The following is a 23,788-nucleotide window of genomic DNA, read 5'->3' as shown; positions in this document are numbered from 1 at the left end:
AGGTCATAATTTTTATGCCTGGATATGGACATATCTTGTCAGACTGTTAGTATGGTAGATTGAGTTGGTTTAGTCTGTAGTGGAGCTGGGTTTGAACTTTATTACTGCTTTGTATACTTTTCAGAGTTTTCTTTGACTGCTTCTGGATGGTGCTCAGTGAGAGGCTGGAATGCTCAAGGATTTATTTCAGTATTCTTTCACTAACTTCAGCTTCTATAGGCCCTTCATATCTGCACTACAGAGAGCCCTACAACTCAAAGGCTGTTGTAACTCCCTAAACAGTAAACTGCTGTATCTTCTTAGATACTTGGAGGAAAGTCCATGGGAAAGGAGGTGTTCTTAGTTTTATGCATCATTCTTGAGTTTTAGGCAGGCTGTAAGTGCCTGATCCTCAGAGGTGGAGCGGTCCCAAGATTTATGTCCTTTTCCCTTTTCCCAGACCCCTGTCACCTCCTCTCCACCTGGGTGAACTGGAAAGAAAGAAAAGTGAAGTCGCTCAGTCGTGTCCGACTCTTTGCAACCCCATGGACTGTAGCCTACCAGTATCCTCATTTCATCCATGGGATTTTCCAGGCAAGAGTACTGGAGTGGGTTGCCATTTCCTTCTGCAAGGGGATCTTCCCGACCCAGGGATCAAACCTAGGTCTCCCACTTTATTTTAAGGTGGTAGTTTTCCTCTGGTGGTTCAGCGGTAAGGAATCTGCCTTGCTAATGCAGAGATGCAGGGTCCACCCCTGGGTCGGGAAGATCCCGTAGAGAAGGAAATGGCATCCCACTCGAGTATTCTTGCCTGGGAAATCTCATGGATGGAGGAGTCTGGCAGGCTGCAATCCATTGGGTGGCAAAAGATTTGGACATAGCGACTTAACAACAACAATTTGAAAGTTAAGTGCAAAAGTTGAGTTAGAATTGTGGATACTGGGGTAAAGAATTTAGACTTTATTTTAAAGGTAGTAGAGAATAGTTGGAAGTCTGATTGGGAAGTGGTGTCATTACTAGTAAGATGAAATAGAAATGAGAAAATGTGTGGATTAATGACAAATTCCCTTTAGACAAGGCCTATTGTGCTATTATTAGAGAAAAACGTTGGTATACTTAGAGTAGGTCTCATATTTATGTCAAGTCTTTCTGAAAACGTTGTAAAAATTTAGTTTAAATTTGTATTTTAGTGTAAGTTGTGTGAAAAGTTTTCAGTTGCATTTAGCATGTGACTGAGATCTTGTTAACTTGCAGGTAACATTGGGGACACAATTTTGCATGTCGGGTAATGACAGAATTCTTTGAGGCTTTTTACCTAGTCTAAAAGTGTTTATTTCCATAGACTAGAGTTGAATTGTACTATTTATAGGTAGGAGAAACTCTTTTTTGGTCTAAAGTTCCTTTATAGTGTTAAGTGAAAGTTGCTCAGTTGTGTCCAACTCTGCGACTGTATGGTCCATGGAATTCTCCAGGCGAGAATACCGGAGTGGGTAGTCTTTCCCTTCTCCAGGGAATATTCCCAACCCAGGAAATAAACCCAGGTCACTGGCATTGCAGGTGGATTCTTTACCAGCTGAACCACAGTTCAGTTTAGTTCAGTCACTCAGTCATATCCGACTCTTTGCGACCCCATGAACCGCAGCACACCAGGCCTCCCTGTCCATCACCAACTCCCGAAGTCCACCCAAACCCATGTCCATTGTCTTGGTGATGCCATCCAACCATCTCATCCTCTATCGTCTCCTTCTCCTCCTACCCTCAATCTTTCCCAGCATCAGGGTCTTTTCAAATGAATCAACTCTCCTCATCAGATGGCCAAGTATTGGAGTTTCAGCTTCAACATCAGTCCTTCCAGTGAACACCCAGGACTGATCTCCTTTAGGATGGACTGGATCTTGGATCTCCTTGCAGTCCAAGGGACTCTCAAGAGTATTCTCCAACACAACAGTTCGAAAGCATCAATTCTTTGGTGCTTAGCTTTCTTTATAGTCCAGATCTCACACCCATACATGACTACTGGAAAAACCGTAGCTTTGACTAGACAGACCTTTGTTGACAAAGTAATGTCTCTGCTTTTTAATATGCTGTCCAGGTTGGTCATAGCTTTCCTTCCAAGGAGTAAGTGTCTTTTAATTTCATGGCTGCAGTCACCATCTACAGTGATTTTGGAGCCCAGAAAAATAAAGTCAGCCACTGTTTCCACTGTTTCCCAATCTATTTGCCATGAAGTGATGAAACCAAATGCCATAATTTTAGTTTTCTGAATTTTGAGCTTTAAGCCAACCTTTTCACTCTCCTCTTTCACTTTCATCAAGAGGCTCTTTAGTTCTTCCTTGCTTTCTACCCTAAGGGTGGTGTCATCTGCACCACCTCTTAAATCTGAGGTTATTGATCTTTCTCCCGGCAATCCTGATTCCAGCTTGTGCTTCCTCCAGCCCAGCGTTTCTCATGATGTACTCTGCATATAAGTTAAATAAGCAGGGTTACAATATACAGCCTTGACGTACTTCTTTTCCGATTTGAAACCAGTCTGTTCCATGTCCAGTTCTAACTGTTGCTTCCTGACCTGTATACAGGTTTCTCAAGAGGCAGGTCAGGTGGTCTGGTATTGCCATCTCTTTCAGAATTTTCCACAGTTTATTGTGATCCTCACAGTCAAAGGCTTTGGCATAGTCAATAAAACAGAAGTAGATGTTTTTCTGGAACTCTTGCTCTTTTGATGATCCAGCGGATGTTGACAAATTGATCTCTGGTTCCTCTGCCTTATCTAACAGCAACTTGAACATCTGGAAGTTCACGGTTCACATATTGCTGAAGCCTGGCTTGAGGAATTTTGAGCATTACTAGCGTGTGAGATGAGTGCAATTGTGCAGTAGTTTGAGCATTCTTTGGCTTTACCTTTCTTTGGGATTGGAATGAAAACTGACCTTTTCCAGTCCTGTGGCCAGCTGCTGAGTTTTCCAAGTTTGCTGACTTATTGAGTGCAGCACTTTCACAGCATCATCTTTTAGGATTCGAAATAGCTCAACTGGAATTCCGTCACCTCCATTAGCTTTGTTCATAGTGATGCTTCCTAAGACCCACCTGACTTGACATTCCAGGATGTCCGACTCTAGGTGAGTGTGAGTGATCACACCTTCATGATTATCTGGGTTGTGAAGATTTTTTTGTACAGTTCTGTGTATTCCTGCCACCTCTTCTTAATATCTTCTGCTTCTGTTAGGTCCATACCATTTCTGTCCTTTATTGAGCCCATCTTTGCATGAAATGTTCCCTTGGTATCTCTCATTTTCTTGAAGAGATCTCTAGTCTTTCCCATTCTATTGTTTTCCTCTGTTTCTTTTCACTGATTGCTGGGGAAGGCTTTCTTATCTCTCCTTGCTATTCTTTGGAACTCTGAATTCAAATGGGTACATCTTTTCCTCTCCTCCTTTGCTTTTCACTTCTTTTCACAGTGAAAAGGCCTCGTTTGTAAGGCCTCTTCAGACAGCCATTTTGCTTTTTTGCATTTCTTTCTCTTGGGGATGGTCTTGCTCCCTGTCTCCTGTACAATGTTACGAACCTCCGTCCATAGTTCATCAGGCACTCTATCAGATCTAGTCTCTTAAATCTGTTTCTCACTTCCATGGTATAGTCATAAGGGATTTGATTTGGCTGAACCACAAAGGAAGCACGATAGTGTTAAATCGGCCACCAAAAACATGAACTTGTTTTTAAAGAGCTCTACAGAGGTTTCCTATGAAGCCCAGCTGCATGAAATTGCCTTTTTAAAATATTGTCAGGTTTTTTTTTAATAGTAGTTAACAAGTCACAGATTTATGAGATGACAGACTACATAAATTTTGGAGTTGGTATAAACATTTGCTTTCCACTAGTGTTCCTTATGCCAGCTACTCTTAAAATGCCTGAAAGTAAGGGAACACTTAAAAGTCACCTTAAGACTAGTTGGGTAAGCTATCAGTTAAATACCAGCTTCAGAGAATCTTACTAGTTCAAAAGTTCAATACGATAAAAATCTCAAATATTGATCATAAGATTTTTGTGACTTTGTGGTTCATTACCTTCTTTCTGCATTTCAAATTGAAACAGGTTCTGAAGAATGATTAATAGGACCTCTAGGAGCAGTCAGTGCCTCATCTTACTCATACATAGGTGTGTTGATAAGGAATATGAGCGCTCAAGTCCAGTTGATCCAGATGCCTAGGATATGAGTGAGACTTGGGAGTAAAAATTGAAGTGTGTTAATGATCGAAGCTTCATAGCAATGAGTGCTAAATACAGATTGAGTGGCAAGGCATGGCACATATCTCTTCTGCTCCACTATCCTATCTGACTTTACTTATAAGATACAGGTTCAAATTTTAAAGTATTCATGATTTTCAATGTCAACAGTGGAGCTTTTAATGAAACACAGGGCCTCATGTGTTTGCTTAAGTGGTCACACATTTATAAAATCAGCCCTGCTGATATTTTTATCTTATCACCAGAAAGAAAAAGACCTCATCTATCCAACTCTGGAATCAAACTGACAGAAATATATATTTAAAGAAACTGTACAGTGACAAGGGCTTCCGAGGTGGTGCTGGTGGTAAAGAACCTGCTTGCCAATGCAGGAGACGTGAGGCACAGGTCCTATCCCTGAGTCAGGAAGATTCCCTGGAGGAGGGCATGGCAACCCACTCCAGTATTCTTTCCTGGAGAATCCCATGGACAGAGGAGCCTTGTGGGCTACAGTCCATAGGGTCGCAAAGAGACATAGCTTAGCATGCACGCATAGTGACAGAAGGAAAGTAAGAGGCCATTATATACTGACCATTGAGGAAAGGTTGTACATATGCAGCCTTTTGTGCTTTACTTTTTAAGTTTTGGTTAAAAGCATTGAGCTTCAGGATACTTTTTTCCAGCTTGATTGCTTATACTTTTCTGTTAGAGCATTTATAGCTGTTTAAGTTATATCGTTATTTATGTAGTTTGTTCTCTCCTAGACCACAGCTTCTTTATAGTCATTACCTCACTAGGTTCAGTGTTGTCCCCTCCCTCCATCCCTTTGTTTAGTGTCTATTAATGTGCTTAGCATGTGTAAGCATGTGAAAAACTACTTGAATGAATGAATGAATGAACTTGAGAAGATGCCTCATAGTATCTTGTAAGTGATTTGGTAGAAGTTTTTCAAGGACTGCATATTTTATTTTTTACCATTTTTTGTGCTTTTGACCTACAACTTACACAACCAAATTATATAAGTTTTCTGGTAACACCTACATTGTCAAAATTTAATCAATTTATGTAGAGGGGTTTCCAAAAATAGTTTATGCAGTATAAATTACAGCTCTCGGAGGACTCTGCCTCTTTGCCTTCTCCCAAGAGCTTTGTTTTCAGAGATTTCCTACTAGGTTAGTTTCATTCTGCAAGTAAGTGTGCAAGTAAGAATTGAGTATAGATATAGTCAAAGTAAACCATGACAAGTATGATTAAGAAGCATTATTGTTCACATGTAAATCCATGGCTGATTCATGTCAATGTATGGCAAAAACCACTACAATATTGTAAAGTAATTAGCCTCAAACTAATAAAGAAAAAAAAAAAAGAAGCATTATTGTAAAGAACCAACTGTAGGCCTGTATCTTTTTAAAAACATTTTATTTCCCGTTTAAAATCCTCAACAAATATAGTCCCTTGTTTAATATTTTTATAGCCTTCTTGATAAAGTAACAAGTATGCTACTTGTTAAATCTCATGGGCTTTTGTGTGTCACTATTTAACCATTAGTATTCTTTCTACTGTTGTATGCCTTCTTTAAATGTCCAATTCATAATTCACTTTTTAAATACAAATTTTTATATGGATGGAGAGTTTATAGAAAGCTGAAGGTAGGAAAGATTTACATTAGGTGAGTGTATGCTTTATCATCCAAACCAGGCCACTTTTGAGAGACAATGCAAGTACTATTAATAATTGTCCAGGGATAATGAGCACAAATTAGGACTTTTCTTGCCATAAACTGAAACTGGTCTCAGCAAACCAGGAAATATTGTCATCCTGCTTAAAAGAATAACAGCAGTCCTTTGCCTCACCCTTTACCTCTTTACCAGTCCACTTTCCATAGGCAGCTATCCTTAACTTTTAACTGTTTTAGGAATTACCTTCATATTTCTAAATGATGTGTTCATGATTTTTGAGTATTTTATGTGTATGTGTGTGTGTACATATACACACACACACACACACACACACACACACGGGTGCTCAGTCATGTCCGACTCTTTGCAGTCCCATGGTCTGTAGCCCACCAGGCTTCTCTGTTCATGGGATTTTCCTGGTAAGAATAGTGGAGTGTTGTCATTTCCTCCTCCAGGGAATCTTCCCGATCCAGGGATCAAACTAGCATCTCCTGTGTCTCCTGCATTGCAGGCAGATACTTTACCACTGAACCATCAAAGAACCCTGTTTCCTAAGCTTTGCGTCTGGTTACATGCTGGTTTTCCTAGGACCTGCTCTTCATTTAACTGACTTTCTATAGTTTTGTCTTTTGATTGTTTTTAAAAATCTTTCATGTCTGAATATTTTCTCCACCTCCTGTTTAGTTTCTAAATTGGGGTTCAGTGCAAATTTTTTTTCTCAGTACTACAGGCCTTGCTTTATTGTCTTCAGAGTTTTTAAAGTTATAATTAAGAAGCCATTCTGATTTCTTTTCTATATGACCTATTTTTCCATTCTTGTAAATTATAGTATCTTTATTTCTGGTGTTCTGAAATTTCAAGATGATAAATGGTGCTTAATGTTGGTCTTTATTCTTTGATCCTGGCAGCTACTCTTGACCGCTTTCAATGTGGAGATATATGGCCTTCAATTCTTGAAAAGTTTTTTCAATTTTTTGGTAATTTTTTCTTCTCCATTTTCTTTTCTCTCTGTCTATAACCATGCTTACAGTCAAATGATCAGTAACTCCCCTGGACAGTTCTGTTTTTGAGTTACATTTTCCACTTCTGGGGTGTGTCCTCAGTTTACTCCCAACTTTTTTGTTGGATTTATTTCAGTGTATCACATATCTTTTTTTTAAAGTGTATAGCATTTTGGATTTCCACAGCTGTTCATTATACTGGTTGCTTTCTGAAGCATCCATTCTTACTTTATAATGAATGTCTTTTGCTCCTTTTGAGAATAGTAATTTATTAGCTTCTTTCCCCAGATTTCCTCTAAGTTCTTTTTTTTGTTGTTTACTTTGGTCTTTCTTTTTGGATACCTAGTGATCCTTGGTGTTTGTCTATTAGAGGGAAGCACTAAAAAAGATGATTAGAAATTCATGGTTACTAGTGGACTTCACTTTTGGTAGGATGGTCAAATGACAAGCTAGCTTTGTAATTGGAAGCATTCCAAATATCAGTATCCAGAAGTGTCTAGTATTTTTGTTTGGTTTTCTGACAGCATTGTAGGAACAGCATCAGGAAAGAGAGAAGTTTTGGGTCTCAATTTTGAGTAGGTAGATTTTCTTTTATTCCTTATACTTAACCTTTGCAGAGATGGTTGTATATTGGGGGAGGGGTTAGTGGCTTACAAGGGAGTTCCTTATTCTCCAAAGAATAAATACCCTATTTTTTGAAAGAATGGAGCTGTGGGAAGAATTGGGAGTTTTTACTACTCCAAGTGCAGATTTTAATTTGGTAACTCCACACATTATCCCTTTATTATGGCATCTTGTATCTCCAGGTCGTGATTCTTTCTAGGATGCTATGGCTTACTGCTCTGCTTCCAGTTCCTACCTTTCTGTAAAAATGCTTAGGAAATATTATCCTCTCCTGAATTATTCTACCTCTCCCCCAACTTTTTTTGATTTTCCAAATTACATTGAAATCTCTTGCCTTTTATGATCCCTTTTCCTATTCTTTTCATAGTTAAAGCTTTTGGATTCATCAACTGTCATTTTACAGGGATTTTGGAGAAAGGGACCAAATTACGTACATAAAGATAATTGGTCATGTTTAACTGGAACTTCAAACTGATCTTTTCTGATAAGCTATCTTTGATTTAATCATGTTCCAAAGTATAGCTTTTTCTTTGGTTCCTCGGATATTCTTAGATGAATAATTCTAATTGATACTTGGCTTGTGTTGTTGTCTTTTTCAGGTCTGTTGTATATCTCCTACTGTAGCACAGACCTTTTGTTTTGTTGATGTTTTAGCTCTCTTCATCCTCTTTTCCGTTATTGGTTGATACCATGTTTTTGGCAGATAGTCTTTTGTAGCAGAGCCATATGATTGATCTAAAACTTAGTTGATAAGTTAATGAATTGAAAGTGAATTAGGTATTTTTAACTTAAACGTTTAAATTTGAATGTTTCAATACAGCAGACATAACTATTTAGGCTGCATATCAGGCAAGTAAAGCATGTTAATTTCAGTCCACTGCCAGAAAAATAAGGGAATGATTTTTGACCTTGAAAGTGGTAACTGGGACAAGTTGAAGACATTATTGTGATTTCTTTTTACTGTTACTTTCTTTTGCCCTTCTCATTTTACTGTCTTGGCTGGTGTCATCTCAGTTGTTCAGAAGCCGTGCATTGTAAATGTCTTTCCAAGAAAAAATTTACAACTTTTTTTTTTTTCAACTTCATAAAATTGTTTTCATAGTTACACCTACTGGTAATAGTCTAAAACTGGAAACAACCCAGTGTTCACCCACAGTAGAAAAGAGAAATAAATTGGGTGTATTGATACAGTGAAATGTTACATAAACCACAGAATGAATTAATCTCACAAATATAGTGTTAAGCAAATGAAGCCAAACAGAAAAAGAGTACATGTTGTAAGAATCCATTTATATCAGTTCAGTTCAGTTCAGTTCAGTTCCTCAGTCGTGTCTGACTCTTTGCGACCCTATGGACTGCAACATGCCAGGCTTCCCTGTCCATCACCAGCTCTCAGAGCTTGCTCAAACCCTGAGTGTCCATTGAGTTGGTGATGCCATCCAACCATTTCATCCTCTTGTCCCTTTCTCTTGCTGCTCTAAATCTTTCCCAGCATCAGGGTCTTTTTCAAGGAGTCAGTTCTTCCCATCAGGTGGCCAAAGTATTGGAATTTCACCTTCAGCATCAGTCCTTCCAATGAATATTCAGGACTGATTTCCTTTAGGATTGACAGGTTTATCTCCTTGCAGTCCAAGGGACCCTCAAGAGTCTTCTCGAATATCGTAGTTCAAAAGCATCAATATTTTGGCACTCAGCTTTCTTTATAGTCCAACTCTCACATCCATACATGACTACTGAAAAAACTGTAGCTTTGACTAGATGGACCTTTGTTCACAAAGTAATGTCTCTGCTTTTTAATATGCTGTCTATGTTGGTCATAGCTTTTCTTCCAAGGAGCAAGTGTCTTTTAATTTCATGGCTGCAGTCTCCATCTACAGTGATTTTGGAGCCCCAAAGAATAAAGTCTCACTGTTTCCATTGTTTCCACATCTATTTGCCATGAAGTGATGGGACCAGATGCCATGATCTTAGTTTTCTGAATGTTGAGCTTTAAGCCAACTTTTGCACTCTCCTCTTTGATTTTCATGAAGAGGCTTTTTAGTTTTTCACTTTCTGCCCTAAGGGTGGTGTCATCTGCATATCTGAGGTATTGATATTTCTCCCAGCAATCTTGATTCCAGCTTGTGCTTCTCATGCCCAGCGTTTCTCATGATGTACTCTGCATAGAAGTTAAATAAGTAGGGTGACAATACGTCAAGACAATAAGCTTTGACATACTCCTTACCTGATTTGGAACCAGTCTGTTTTTCCATGTCCAATTCTAACTGTTGCTTCTTGACCTGCATATAGATTTCTCAGGAGGCAGGTCAGGTGATCTGGCATTCCCATCTCTTTAAGAATTTTCCAGTTTGTTGTGATCCACACAGTCAGCTGCTTTGACGTAGTCAACAAAGCAGAAGTAGATGTTTTTCTGGAACTCTCATGCTTTTTTGATGATCCAACAAATGTTGGCAAATAAAATGTAACTAATGGTGACCCTTGGCATGTGTTGAGGAATGTTTACCCTAGGAAACTTAGAAATTTTTCTCACTTTTGAGAAGGGGAGGCAGGAAAACAATTTACGGCATGCAGTATGGTATCTTAATAAAGTATGTGCAAAGTAGAAGCACACTTGATCTTGTTTTAAGGCTCTGCTCAGTAATTGAATGGGGAATATATAGACTTTGCGGGCATGTACAAAGTCCTGTGAGAGCATACTCCGTTAAGGAGTGTACAGATTAAATACAGTATAGCTAATGCTTACAGTGTGAGTATTGAACACTAATCTCACACGCTAGTAAAGTAATGCTCAAAATTCTCCAAGCCAGGCTTCAGCAATATGTGAACTGTGAATTTCAGATGTTCAAGCTGGTTTTAGAAAAGGTAGAGGAACCAGAGATCAAATTGGAAACAACTTCTAGATCATCGAAAGAGCAAGAGTGTTCCAGAAAAACATCTATTTCTGCTTTATTGATTATGCCAAAATCTTTGACTGTGTGGATCACAAAACTGTGGAAAATTCTGAAAGAGATGGGAATACCAGACCACCTGACCTGCCTCTTGAGAGACCTGTATGCAGGTCAGAAAGCAACAGTTAGAACTGGACATGGAACAACAGACTGGTTCCAAATAGGTTAAGGAGTACGTCAAGGCTGTATATTGTCACCCTGCTTATTTAACTTATATGCAGAGTACATCATGAGAAACCCTGGGCTGGAGGAGGCACAAGCTGGAATCAAGATTGCCAGGAGAAATATCAATAACCTCAGATATGCAGATGACACCACCCTTAGGGCAGAAAGTGAAGAAGAACTAAAGAGCCTCTTGATGAAAGTGAAAGAGGAGAGTGAAAAAGTTGGCTTAAAGCTCAACATTCAGAAAACTAAGATCATGGCATCCGGTCCCATCACTTCATGGCAAATAGATGGGGAAACAGTGTCAAACTTTATTTTTCTGGGCTCCAAAATCACTGCATATGGTGACTGCAGCCATGAAATTAGAAGACGCTTGCTCCTTGGAAGGAAAGTTATGACCAACCTAGACAGCATTAAAAAGCAGAGACATTACTTTGTCAACAAAGGTCCGTCTAGTCAAGTCGATGGCATTTCCTGTGGTCATGTATGGATGTGAGAGTTGGACTATAAAGAAAGCTGCCTGCAGAAGAATTGATGCTTTTAAACTGTGGTGTTGGAGAAGGCTCTTGAAAGTCCCTTGGACTGCAAGGAGATCCAAGATCCAGTCCATCCTAAAGGAGATCAGTCCTGGGTGTTCATTCGAAGGACTGATGCTGAAGCTGAAACTCCAGTACTTTGGCCACCTAATGTGAAGAGCTGACTCATTTGGAAAGACCCTGATGCTGGGATAGATTGAGGGCAGGAGGAAAAGGGGACGACAGAGGATGATATGGTGGGATGGCATCACCGACTCAATGGACATGGGTTTGGGTGGAACTCCAGGAGTTGGTGATGGTCAGGGAGGCCTGGCATGCTGCGGTTCATGGGGTTGCAAAGAGTCGGGAGCAACTGAACTGAACTGAACGGGAATAGCAGAGTCAAGGGCTCATGTCTGTCTGTTTGATTTTATATAGAGATAAAATTGAGTAAGGAAAGAATTCAGGCTTTGGAAAGAAAAATGGAGGTTTTGCATCACCACTTTTATTATGTTTGCTTCATTTTATGTACAGTAGGGAACCTTTGATGAAGTTCAAACCTCTCTGTCTTGTAGAAGGAGAGTGATGATAGTCTCACAGTTTACTATAGCAGATTTAGTTACTTTGCATGGTTAATTCTTGATTTTGAACTGATCTTTAAGGAGAGGATTAAGAGTCAAAGATTCGAGTGTTTTCCCAAAGGCAAGTAATCAAAATTTTCATTTCACAGGAAACCTTAAGAATGGAGTCTAAACCTTCAAGGATTCCAAGAAGAATTTCTGTTCAACCTGCTAGCTCTTTAAGTGCTAGGTTGATGTCTGGAAGCAGAGGAAGTGGTTTAAATGATACCTATCACTCAAGGGACTCTTCCTTTAGACTGGATTCTGAATATCAGGTAATATCTTAATTTGAAATATGTGTTCATACAGTCTCATTTTCAAAGTCCTTGGAGCCATATTGTTTTCTGGAGTTTAGAAAAGTAGTAGAGTGTGTTTTTAACACCTCAGCTGCACCTGAGTCATCCTGTAATCAAAATATTAGTATATTTCTGCACACTGATTGAATGTTCCATACTAAGTAGCAAAAAGTTGATGTTTTTCAAACTTTTTGGATTTAGGAATTTTGAATAAAGAATTGTGATCATATAGAAAATGTTCATACTTTCCAAAGACTCGAAAACCTATTAACCTAAAAACATTTAACTATCAATTTAAATTAACAGGCTGTTCTTTGATGAAGGTACATCACTAACATTCTTTTATATGAATTAAGGGGTTTTCACGGTTAGTAATGAGTTGATTGATTTGTAATTTACATAAAGTGACGTAAGTTCCTTTTATGTAGCTAATTTTCATTAGGACTAATAGCGTTTTTTGTTGTTTTTTTTTTAATAGCTTATTAGTGTTGTAACGGTGGTTGTAGTCTAACAGTGTAAATCTCAAGAGTCTTGGATTGTAGGTTTAATTCAGTTCATCTTGCTTGTCTATCACATTTAAGTTTATTGCATTATTGACTGAAAACCTGATTCAGTCACATGCGATTTGCAAAAATCTAATGTTTTGGTAACTGACTCTAAAGAGAATCCTTTAGTGGAAATGTTTATTTATGTCTTAATATTTATATATTATATATATCATGCAATATACTCTATTAACAGAAGTCATTTAGAAGCATTTCTGCATAGTAATAAGCATTTTATACAAATGAAATAAGGTAATTTCTCTAGAATGCCCATATCTACTGCCAGCTTGCTAATGTTATATGTATTGTTTATTTAGACTTATTTTAAATGTTGTTTTGACCATGTATTTGTTTTACTCTGTTGCTAAGCAAGAGTATTCTTGCCAGAATCACATGTTTTTCATTCTGCTGGAAATGTAGGTTAAATGGTTGTGGCTTTTGTTTTGATATTTATTTATTTGGTTGTGTCAGGTCTTAGTTGTAACATGCAGGTTGTTCGTTGTATCATGTGGGATCTTGTGGCACACAGATTCTCTAGTTGTGCTAGACGGGTTCAGTAGTTGTGGCTAGTAGGCTTAGTTGCTCCGTGGCATGTGGGATCTTTGTTCCCTGACCAGGGATTGGACTCACATCCCCTGCATTGCAAGGCGGATTCTTATCCACTGGATCACCAGGGCAGTCCCTCATTGTGACTTATTAAGAGCACAGAATTGGGGGTTTATCAGTACAGTCTTGAGGAAATTTTGTCTGCTGATCTGTGTCTGGTTTTTCATGATTAGTGAGGAACACAGACTGTAAAACAAGATTAAAAATCTTGACTATGTTTAGAAAATTTATTGACATCCCTTTAAAATAGTATTTCCAGAGTTTTCAGCTTATTCCTAACTAATGTCATAGATTATTCCGAAAGTCTAAATTTTCATTGTGGGAGTTAAATAAATGCAAACATTAAAAAAAAAGTAAATGTTTTATTGACTCAATAAGATTAATTAGTTTTGAAAATTTGGGGGTTTTCCTTAATGTTTTTCAGTTATTTAAGTGGCTTTCAGCCTTTTTTTCCTAGTGGGTTGCATTAACATTTCCAGATTGCTTTACTGTTTTATTTTTTATTTAGAAACTGAAATTGCTGTGTTCTGAATAAAGTAGTTTTGTTTCCTCTTATGTGAAATGATAATAAGGGTGATTTTCTCATACAGTTACTGTTTCAATTGGAAGAAGTACTTCATGTAAAGCACTAAAAACAACAGTGCCTGAAACCTAGGAAGAGTTCAGATGTTAACTGGTTATAACGATTGTTACTGCTGCTGTTACCATTTCCTGACTTTGCCATTGGTTTAAATGGATGATAAATATCCTTAGGGGACAGTAAAATATCAGATTATATATCATGATTTTTCAACAGGATGTGTATTTAATAATGAAAGAGACCTCTGACTATCAAAGGGAACTTCTTTGGTTAATTGTTGGTATTTTCTGACTCAAAACTGTCTGCAACATAACACTCCCCTTCTTTATTGCACTTAATGAACCTGAAGCTTTAGAAAGGAGGGTCAGGTGACAGGGCATAGTAGATCATTTATGTTATGGATCAAATGATGTGAAAATACCTTACTTGTACAGTGTTTGACATATTGCAGAACATTTTTCATTTTTAATCTTAAATACACAAGGACAGACGCTTGTGTCACTTCATAAATAAAGATCTGAGATCGGGATAAATATGTGGCTTTTCCCAGCCACACAGTTGGTGTACAGTGTACCTGAGCTGAAGAATCTAAGACTTCTGGGTGGCATTGTGTCTTTGGGAAATGTAGGTTCTAAGTTCCGAACAGTTGATTTTCTAAGTATCTTTTAGTTCTTGTCCATTTTTAAGCTGGGCTATCTCTGTTATTAACCTTATTGATATTTCTGCTACTCCATCTTTAAATTTTTGTTACAATTTGAATGGTGCAGAACTATGATCATCTTATCTCTTTGGTAACAGTAAGTAGGATTTTGTATGTTTTTGGAAAGAAAATTTAATTTACATGATGATTAAAAGTGAAAATTTGGAAGTATTCTGTGAATATGTAATTATTTTTATTACTTTTATTTATTTCTCTAAGCAACCTCTTATCCCACTTTTTGCTTTGTGGAGAGATTGCTTTTTTTTTTTTTTTTTTTTTTTTTTTTTTATTTTTTATTTTTTTTTTTTTTTTTTTTTTTTTTGAGATTGCTTTTTTAATATGAAATAATAAAAGAGGCTTTTTATGGAAGTTCTAGGTTAGTTTTTACATCGTTTTTTAGTTTATATATTAACTGTTACAAAGCTCAGTACAATGGCATATTTTGCATAGTATATATTTTCAACAGTTAAAATAACCAATTGTCATTAACCTTTTTCTTTTTTTGTTTGTTTTGGTTTGTTTATCTGGTACACAGTTTCCAAGGAAATACATGCATACAAAGCATACACACAGTCAGATAAGAAAATAAAAATAGTTTTAAATGCAATCAGGAAAATACAGATAAAATACTGAGAGTGGGTCAGAGTTAACTGTTAGATTTGTGAGCCCTTGCAGTATTCTAAAGTTAATCTTGGGCCCTTGTTTGGGTGTCAGAGAGATCACAAGGAAACACAATCAGGTCTCTAAAGCGTTTTGTTCATATGGAAAAGGAAGCAGTGCTTGGCAGTTTAGTCTATAAAGGGGAACGGTGAGTCATAGAGAAGACTGTATAAAGAAGAGGTCAAAGTTTTTAGTTGTTGCTTATGATACGGAAAATATTCAAGGAAGGAACTGTCAATCATCTCAGTCAAGGTATTGATTCATGGAAATGAGGAACCAAGGAAGAGCATTTTATTCTGGACTTGTACTTTTTTTTTTTTTCATTTATTTTTATTGGAGGCTAATTACTTTACAATATTGTAGTGGTTTTTATCATACAATGACATGAATCAGCCATGGATTTACATCCCCATCCCGATCCCCCCTCCCACTGGACTTGTACTTTCACTACTGTGCATTACATTTCCCATGATTAAGCATTGTCTGGTAGATAACATTCATTTAAATAATAGTTTTATTGAGATATAAATCAGATAGCATACGACTTGCCCACTTAAAGTGTACAATTCAGTGATTTTTAGTGTATTCACAAATAATTTCTCCCATTCTGTAAGTTATCTTTTCATGCTCTTCATCCACTTCTTAATTTCATATGAATGTTCTTAGTCTCTTGAGGTAATGACTGCAAAAAAATTAATTGGACATAACATAAAAAACTTTAGTGAGTCAAGAAATGCCATATTTCATGCAAAGATGGGCAAAAATGTTTCATGCAAACATTTCATGAAAAGATGGGCTCAATAAAGGACAGAAATAGTATGGACCTAACAGAAGCAGAAGATATTAAGAAGAGGTGGCAAGAATACACAAGAACTGTACAAAAAAGATGTTTACGACCCAGATAACCACGATGGTGAGATCACTCACCTAGAGCCAGACATCCTGGAATGTGAAGTCAAGTAGGCCTTAGGAAGCAACACTACTAACAAAGCTAGTGGAGGTGATGGAATTCCAGTTGAGCTATTTCGAATCCTAAAAGATGATGCTGTGAAAGTGCTGCACTCAGTATGTCATCAAATTTGGAAAACTCAGCAGTGGCCACAGGACTGGAAAAGGTCAGTTTTCATTCCAATCCCAAAGAAAGGCAATGCCAGAGAATGCTCAAACTACAGCACAGTTGCAGTCATCTCACACGCTAGTAAAGTGATGCTTAAAATTCTCCAAGCCAGGCTTCACTAGTACGTGAACCGTAAACTTCCAGATGTTCAAACTGGTTTTAGAAAAGGCAGAGGAACCAGAGATCAAATTTCCAACATCCGCTGGGTCATCGAAAAAGCAAGAGAGTTCCAGAAAAATATCTACTTCTACTTTATGGACTATGTCAAAACCTTTGACTGTGTGGATCACAAAAACTTGAAAATTCTGAAAGAGATGGGAACACCAGACCACTTGACCTGCCTCAGGAAGCAACAGTTAGAACTGGACATGGAACAACAGACTGGTTCCAAATAGGTAAAGGAGTATGTCAAGGCTGCATATTGTCACCCTGCTTACTTAACTTATATGCAGAGTACATCATGAGAAACCCTGGGCTAGAGGAAGCACAAGCTGGAATCAAGATTGCCAGGAGAAATATCAATAACCTCAGATATGCAGATGACACCACCCTTAGGGCAGAAAGTGAAGAACTAAAGAGCCTCTTGATGAAAGTGAAAGAGGAGAGTGAAAAAGTTAGCTTAAAGCTCAACATTCAGAAAACTAAGACAATGGCATCCGGTCCCATCACTTCATGGCAAATAGATGGGGAAACAGTGTCAGACTTTATTTTTGGGGGCTCCAAAATCACTGCATATGGTGACTGCAGCCATGAAATTAGAAGACGCTTGCTCCTTAGAAGGAAAGTTATGACCAGCCTAGACAGCATATTAAAAAGCAGAGACATTACTTTGTCAACAAAGGTCTGTCTAGTCAAGGCTATGGTGTTTCCTGTGGTCATGTATGGATGTGAGAGTTGGACTATAAAGAAAGCTGCCTGCAGAAGAATTGATGCTTTTAAACTGTGGTGTTGGAGAAGGCTCTTGAAAGTTCCTTGGACTGCAAGGAGATCCAAGATCCAGTCCATCCTAAAGGAGATCAGTCCTGGGTGTTCATTCAAAGGACTGATGTTGAAGCTGAAACTCCAATACTTTAGCCACCTGATGTGAAGAGCTGACTCATTTGGAAAGACCCTGATGCTGGAAAAGATTGAAGGCAGAAGGAGAAGGGGACAACAAAGAATGAGATGGTTGAAGGGCATTACTGACTCAATGGACATGGGTTTGGGTGGACTCCGGGAGTTGGTGATGGTCAGGGAGGCCTGGTTTGCTGCCGTTGATGGGGTCACAAAAAGAGTCGGAGATGACTGAGCGACTGAACTGAACTGAACTGAAATGCCATGTATACGTATGCTTAATCACTCAGCTCTGTCTTTGGGACCCTATGGACTGCAGCCCACCAGGCTCCTTGACCCATGGGGATTCTCCAGGCAAGAATACTGCAGTGGGTTGCCATGTCCTCTTCCAGGGCATCTTCCCAACCCAGGGATGGAACCCAGGTCTCTTGCACTGCAGGCAGATTCTTTACCATCTGAGCCACCAGGGAAGCCCAAGAGCACTGGGCTGGATAGTGTATCCCTTCTCCAGGGGACCTTCCTGACCCGGGAATCTGAGTTCTGCATTGCAGGTGGATTCTTTACCAGCTGAGCTACTAGGGAAGCCCATAACAGTGCCATGAAGAGTGTGAAAAGACAACTCACAAAATGGCAGAAATTATTTGTAAACCATATGCCATATGAGAAGGAACTTGTAACCAGATTATGTAAAGAACTCTTAGGTTGTAACAAAAAAACAACTCAGTTTAAAATGAGCAAAGCAACTGAACAGACATTTTTTGAAAGATGTATAAATGGCCAACAAATACATGAATAGATGCTCAACATCATTAGCCATTATGAAGTGCAAATGTACACTTAATGAGACACCACTTCATACCCACTAGAATGGCTAAAATAAAACAAGTGAGACAAGACAAAGAGTTGACAGTGTTGTAGAGAAATTTGAACCTTCAGCTATTTGTAAAGCCTCCTCAGACAACCACTTTGCCTTGCATTTCATTTCCTTTGGGATTGTTTTGGTCACTGACTCCTGTACAGTGTTACATACCTCTGTACATAGTTTTTCAGGCACTCTTAACAGATATAATCCCTTGAATCTATCTGTCACCTCTACTGTATCGTAAGGGGTTTGACCTAGGTCATATCTGAATGGCCTTGGCTAGTGGTTTTCCCTACTTTCTTTAAGTCTGAATTTTGCAGTAAGGAACTGATGATCTGAGCCAGTCTGTTCCAGGTCTTATTTTTCCTACTGTACAGAACTTCTCCATCTTTGGCCACAAAGAGTATAAACAGTCTGATTTTGATATTGACCGTTTGATGATGTCCATGTATAGAGTTGTCTCTTGTGTTATCAGAAAAGGATGTTTGCTATGCCTGGTGTGTTCATGTTTTAGGAGCATATAAAATGCCCATTTAAAAAGATTGGGGATGAGGTTAAGTAATACTTGCTATTTTAGATTTACAGAAATAGATGAGTCAGAAATAGAAGTTCTTTCTAAATTTTAAATTAAAACTTGAAAAATATTTTTGATCTTTGAAATTCAAAGGTCTTAAAACCATTGGCCTGCAGGATTAGGTCCCTGATAGATAGATGATGGTGGCTCATAACATGGTTTTATTTTGAAATATTTAATGAATTTCATTTCATGTGCTATTCAGTTTATTGATTGCATCTCTGTGGACGACTTGGTAGAGAAGGCTTGTGAGACCAAGTTTGTGCTAAGCTAATTGCAGCCATGAAATTAAAAGATGCTTACTCCTTGAAAAGAAAGTTATGACCAACCTGGATAGCATATTTAAAAGCAGAAACATTACTTTGCCAACAAAGGTCCGTCTAGTCAAGGCTATGGTTTTTCCATTGGTGGTCATGTATGGATGTGAGAGTTGGACGGTGAAGAAAGTTGAGCGCCGAATTGATGCTTTTGAACTGTGATGTTGGAGAAGACTCTTGAGAGTCCCTTGGACTGCAAGGAGATCCAACCAGTCCATCCTAAAGGAGATCAGTCTTGGGTGTTCGTTGGAAGGACTGATGTTGAAGCTGAAACTCCAGTACTTTGGCCACCTCATGCGAAGAGTTGACTCATTGGAAAAGACCCTTATGCTGGGAGGGATTGGGGGCAGGAGGAGAAGGGGATGACAGAGGATGAGATGGTTGGATGGCATCACCGACTCAATGGACATGAGTTTGAGTAAACTCTGGGAGTTGGTGGACAGGGAGGCCTGGCTTGCTGTGATTGATGAGGTCACAAAGAGTCGGACATGACTGAGCGACTGAACTGAACTGAACTGAAGGAGACCTACATTTAATTAACAAAATATTCTCTGGGCAAGAGTTAGAAGAAATCCTGATCTGCCCATTAATACTTTTTCAGTTTTGTATCTTATGCTTTTCCATATATGTGCATGGTTTATTCTGTTGAGTTACAATGGACTAATACTGTTTCCTGTATACATGCAGTATACTTTTCATAATTGAAAGATAATAGAACATCAAGTAAGTAGTGATGCTTTAGAAGAATTCCCATGGTAGAATAGTTAAGACATCTTCTTATCTTTTTGTGTTATCTACCTATAACCTCCTTCCTCATTTGCCTTTCAGTGAACTCCAGTTATCACCTTCTACTTGTTCTCCCCATTCCTTAGACATAGTTAAGTTTTTCTTTTCTGTAGAACTTTCAACATACTTCCTCTTATAGTACTTACTCTTATGATAACTCTTTGTTTATCTGTACTCTTAAACTGTTTGAGCTTGTTGTTTGGGTACTTATGTTTGAATATAATGTTAATATAGACTGAATTTATGGCCCATGATAACATTCCATTTTTAACTTTCTCTTGTGGAGAAATATATGATCTTTCTCTCTGTGTGTGTATGTGTATTTGTACATTGTAAAATTTTTGTGTTATTTCACTCTGTTGTACATGTAATTATATGTTTAAAGAGAAAACTTTGAGTAAGAGTTTTAAAATACGTAATTTTAGCTGTTTCTTTGATGAAGAAATCCCATATTTTAGTTTTTTTGTTGTTGTTAGTACCATGTATGTTGTTGTATGACTATTCCTGAGAATGGGCATAAGATCCAGATGTGTTTTTGATTACTTGAAAATCTTATTCTTACAGTAGAGTACTCACAGTCACTTAGTGCCTTTCTTGGTGATGAAGAAGCAAGGTTCCTCAATGGGTTAATATTAAACCTGGAGAACAAAATAGTTACATATTAAGTTTTATTCTTCCCTGTTTCCTAGCCTGGTGTCTATATTCAGTTACAAAGAAGACATACCTGAATCAAATTGGCTGTCTAGCAAAACAAGTTACCATGTAGAGGGACAAGTGGTAGAAGACAGCAGAACCTGCCTGGTAGAGAATTTGTGCTTGGTGAAGAAAGAGTGATCCTCAGCAGTTTATTAGAACACTGTCGATTAAATTTGGTATTTCAACTTAATATTTAAAAATTGCAAGTGTTTTGTTCCTTTGTAAAATTTCATTTTAACTTACAGTCTGCATCAGCAGCCGCATCACCATTTCAACCTACCTGGTATAGTGAGTCTGAGATAACTCAGGGAGCACGCTCAAGATCACAAAACCAGCAACGGGATCATGATTCAAAAAGACCTAAACTTTCTTGTACAAACTGTACATCTACCTCAACTGGAAGAAGTATTGGACATGGTTTAAATGCAGTATCAGGTAATAATTAAATTTATGTACATATAGTCACTATGTGTGTATTTTCGACAAAAGCCCTTTTCCCAAGCTGTTCTGTTTTAAGCAAGTAGATTGCATGTGAGCCTGAGTCAGAAATGAGTGGAACTTCCAAAATCTTACCTTAGGTTAGTGCTGGGACTGAAATTAACTCTTCATCTTGGATTTTTGTTCTAAATTTGGTTAAAATGTCTTACACAAATGGGATATTAACAGAATTTATTTAATTAGAATAGCTGATATGTTATAGTAGCAAAGTTTGTAAAACTGACCTGTCTTCTGCTCATTATTATAGGAGATAAAGTTTTAAATTGTTACTGGGAAAGCCAGATTTGCAGATAACATGTTTAAAATGTTTCCTTAGCGTATTTGTAAATAATACACATTGTGCTATATGACTCTTATTTTAAGAAAATGTAGAAATTCTTTAGTTGAAAAATTGTTGGTGGTATTCTATTGGGAGTTCTCTACAAGGAATTGGGAAGCGATGATTCTAGTCTTCTAATTGTGTAACATTGGACAAATCACTGAATCACTTTGGTATGAAAGACTTAGGCATAAAATAATTGAATTAGCGTAAGCGATTCCTTTCTATTTTGTTAGGTAGGACCACCATGGGAAAGACACTGGCCGTTTGAAAGATATTAAGAGTAATGTGATGGGTAAGAGCAGACTGACCTTAACTTTGTAGACAGATATCATTATATAGTGATACTTTTGTTCTCTTCTGCTCTGTGAAGGCATAATATTAACCCCGGGCCTTTTCCCTTAATGAAGGGAAATTATTTAAGGAGTTTAGGACTAGGAGAGGAAGACCCAGAATTTCAAGATAAACAGTAAAGGGGGGTAAGTTTTGAGACTTAATTTTTAATTTCTTCTTAAATGAAATTATATCTGACAAAATTTAGATTATAATGGGAATGATACATTAATTCTTAGCATAAGGATGAATGAAGTATGGCAGCAATAATAGTTCTGACAAAATAATGTAACTTGCCGTATAACCTCTTTCTTTTCAAGATGGCTTTGATTTTGGCTGTTCTCATCACTTTTGCTGTAATCATTTTTACATCATGTGTATATTGTGTATTCAGGTATTTTAGGGAGTGACTGAGATATTGGCATCCTAGATGAGGGGTGGATTTCAATATTAGAAAAGAACATGTTTGAGTAGAAGATAATTTTATGAGTGATTAGTTCATTAGTGGAATTTGCTTTTGATTGCAACTGTATAACTGGATTCCTATGCTGTGTGCATGCCTGGTCACTTCAGTTGTGTCCGACTCTTTGCAGCCCCATAGACTGTACCCCGCTAGACTCCTCTGTCCATGGGATTCTCCAGGCAAACATAGTGGAGTGGCTTGCCATGCCCTCCTCCAGGGGTCTTCCTGACCCAGGGATTGAACCCACATCTCTTAAGTCTCCTGCATTGGCAGGCAGTTTCTTTACCACTAGCACCACCAGTAAACCATAATTATCTCTGTGTAGTATTGAAGGTTTGTTGTCATCAGAAACCTTGAAAGCTTTCTCTGAATTAAATTCTTCAATTATTTTAAGATTCTACTTGGAGGCATAGTCAAGTTCCCAGATCTTCATCAGTGGTACTTGGATCATTTGGAACTGACTTGATGAGAGAGAGGAGAACAGATTCCTCCATTAATAGTCTTGCAGATTATAGTCACCGAAGTGATGATTTCACAACTTCATCATGTATGTATAAGCTATATTGTTATGCATAATTTATCTAATAATGTTACATTTTCTTTGTATCATTAAAATCACAGTACAGAGGAATAAATGAAATAAATACTATGAAGATTTAGAATATAGGATAGCTTGATATATATTCTAGGACTTTGTTGTTTTACTGTAAAAATGGTAACCAATTTAAAATATTTAGACACAAGTATCCAAATTCTGTTTGCTTATAATTTTTCCACTCTTCTGAATATATGTTTTATACATACTTGATAATGTTCATATGCTGCAATATAATTTGCCTTATGAATTAAGTAAAACATGAAATTATCATTTTAAGACATAATTTAGAATTCCTTTAGTTTAGCATGAGTTTGTTTTTGTTTTCATTTAGTTGAAATAAAGACCCACACTGTTTCTGTCAGTGTGTGTAAGCCTAAATTTAAAAAAAATAGAAGTCCAGTGAGTTATCCATTATGTAGTGAAGCCACCTGAAAAAAATTAATGCAATTAAATAAATAAAAATAAAACAATAATAGTAAATAACTGAAGATAAAAGATACTAACTGAAGTTGACAGTCATGGCAGACAAAAGTGGAATTTGATTTACAGAGAAGAATATACATTTCTATTGGAAGGTTTAACTAGATTTGTTAAATGATCTTACTAGGGCAGTTTGTTGCTTTATTTAAGACAAATGAAAGCGTATCTTCATTTGCTTGACTTCGGATGGAGAAGGTTTAGTAAACAGTGTCAGTAGCTTCTAGGTTTGGGGAGTATAAGTATATGGAATAGTCCCTAATTAGTCCCTAATAGTTGATTCTTCCATGAGGTTCCATGTGTTAGCACAGTAACAATCTAGTTCTTAAAGTAGATATATGGATGAATATTTTTTATAAAGGAATGCTGTGATATTTCTCATTCCACTTGAAGGTTAGAATCATCAGCAATGTATTGTTAAAATTGCAGATGCCAGAGCTCTATTCTGACTCAGAGTTCCTGACCAGTATTTTTAAAAAAAAAAACAAACATAGTTATGGTTGATGAGTAATCAGGGATCAGAATCCCTGTTGTTAACTTGAAAGAAGAGGCCAAA

At 37.5% G+C, this 23,788-nt stretch overlaps 1 protein-coding gene across 4 annotated transcripts in view; it reads left to right on the top strand.

The window, feature by feature from the left end:
* MARCHF7 (membrane associated ring-CH-type finger 7) overlaps positions 1-23,788 on the top strand; it is a 49,408-nt gene that overhangs the window by 6,456 nt on the left and 19,164 nt on the right. For all 4 annotated transcript variants that reach the window (XR_006339535.1, XM_043894831.1, XM_043894829.1 and 1 more), the window contains exons 2-4: positions 11,863-12,027; positions 20,790-20,979; positions 22,552-22,704. Coding sequence is in view for 3 of the 4 variants with exons in the window: in XM_043894831.1 (XP_043750766.1) it covers positions 11,875-12,027; positions 20,790-20,979; positions 22,552-22,704 (496 nt within the window). In the remaining variant the exon portion in view is untranslated. The remainder of the gene's footprint in view (positions 1-11,862; positions 12,028-20,789; positions 20,980-22,551; positions 22,705-23,788) is intronic.

The sequence above is a fragment of the Cervus elaphus genome, chromosome 33 (assembly GCF_910594005.1).
Source record: "Cervus elaphus chromosome 33, mCerEla1.1, whole genome shotgun sequence".
NCBI lineage: Eukaryota > Metazoa > Chordata > Mammalia > Artiodactyla > Cervidae > Cervus > Cervus elaphus.
The sequence above is the reverse complement of the archived record's forward strand: the minus strand, read 5'-3'. Positions and strand labels throughout refer to the sequence as shown.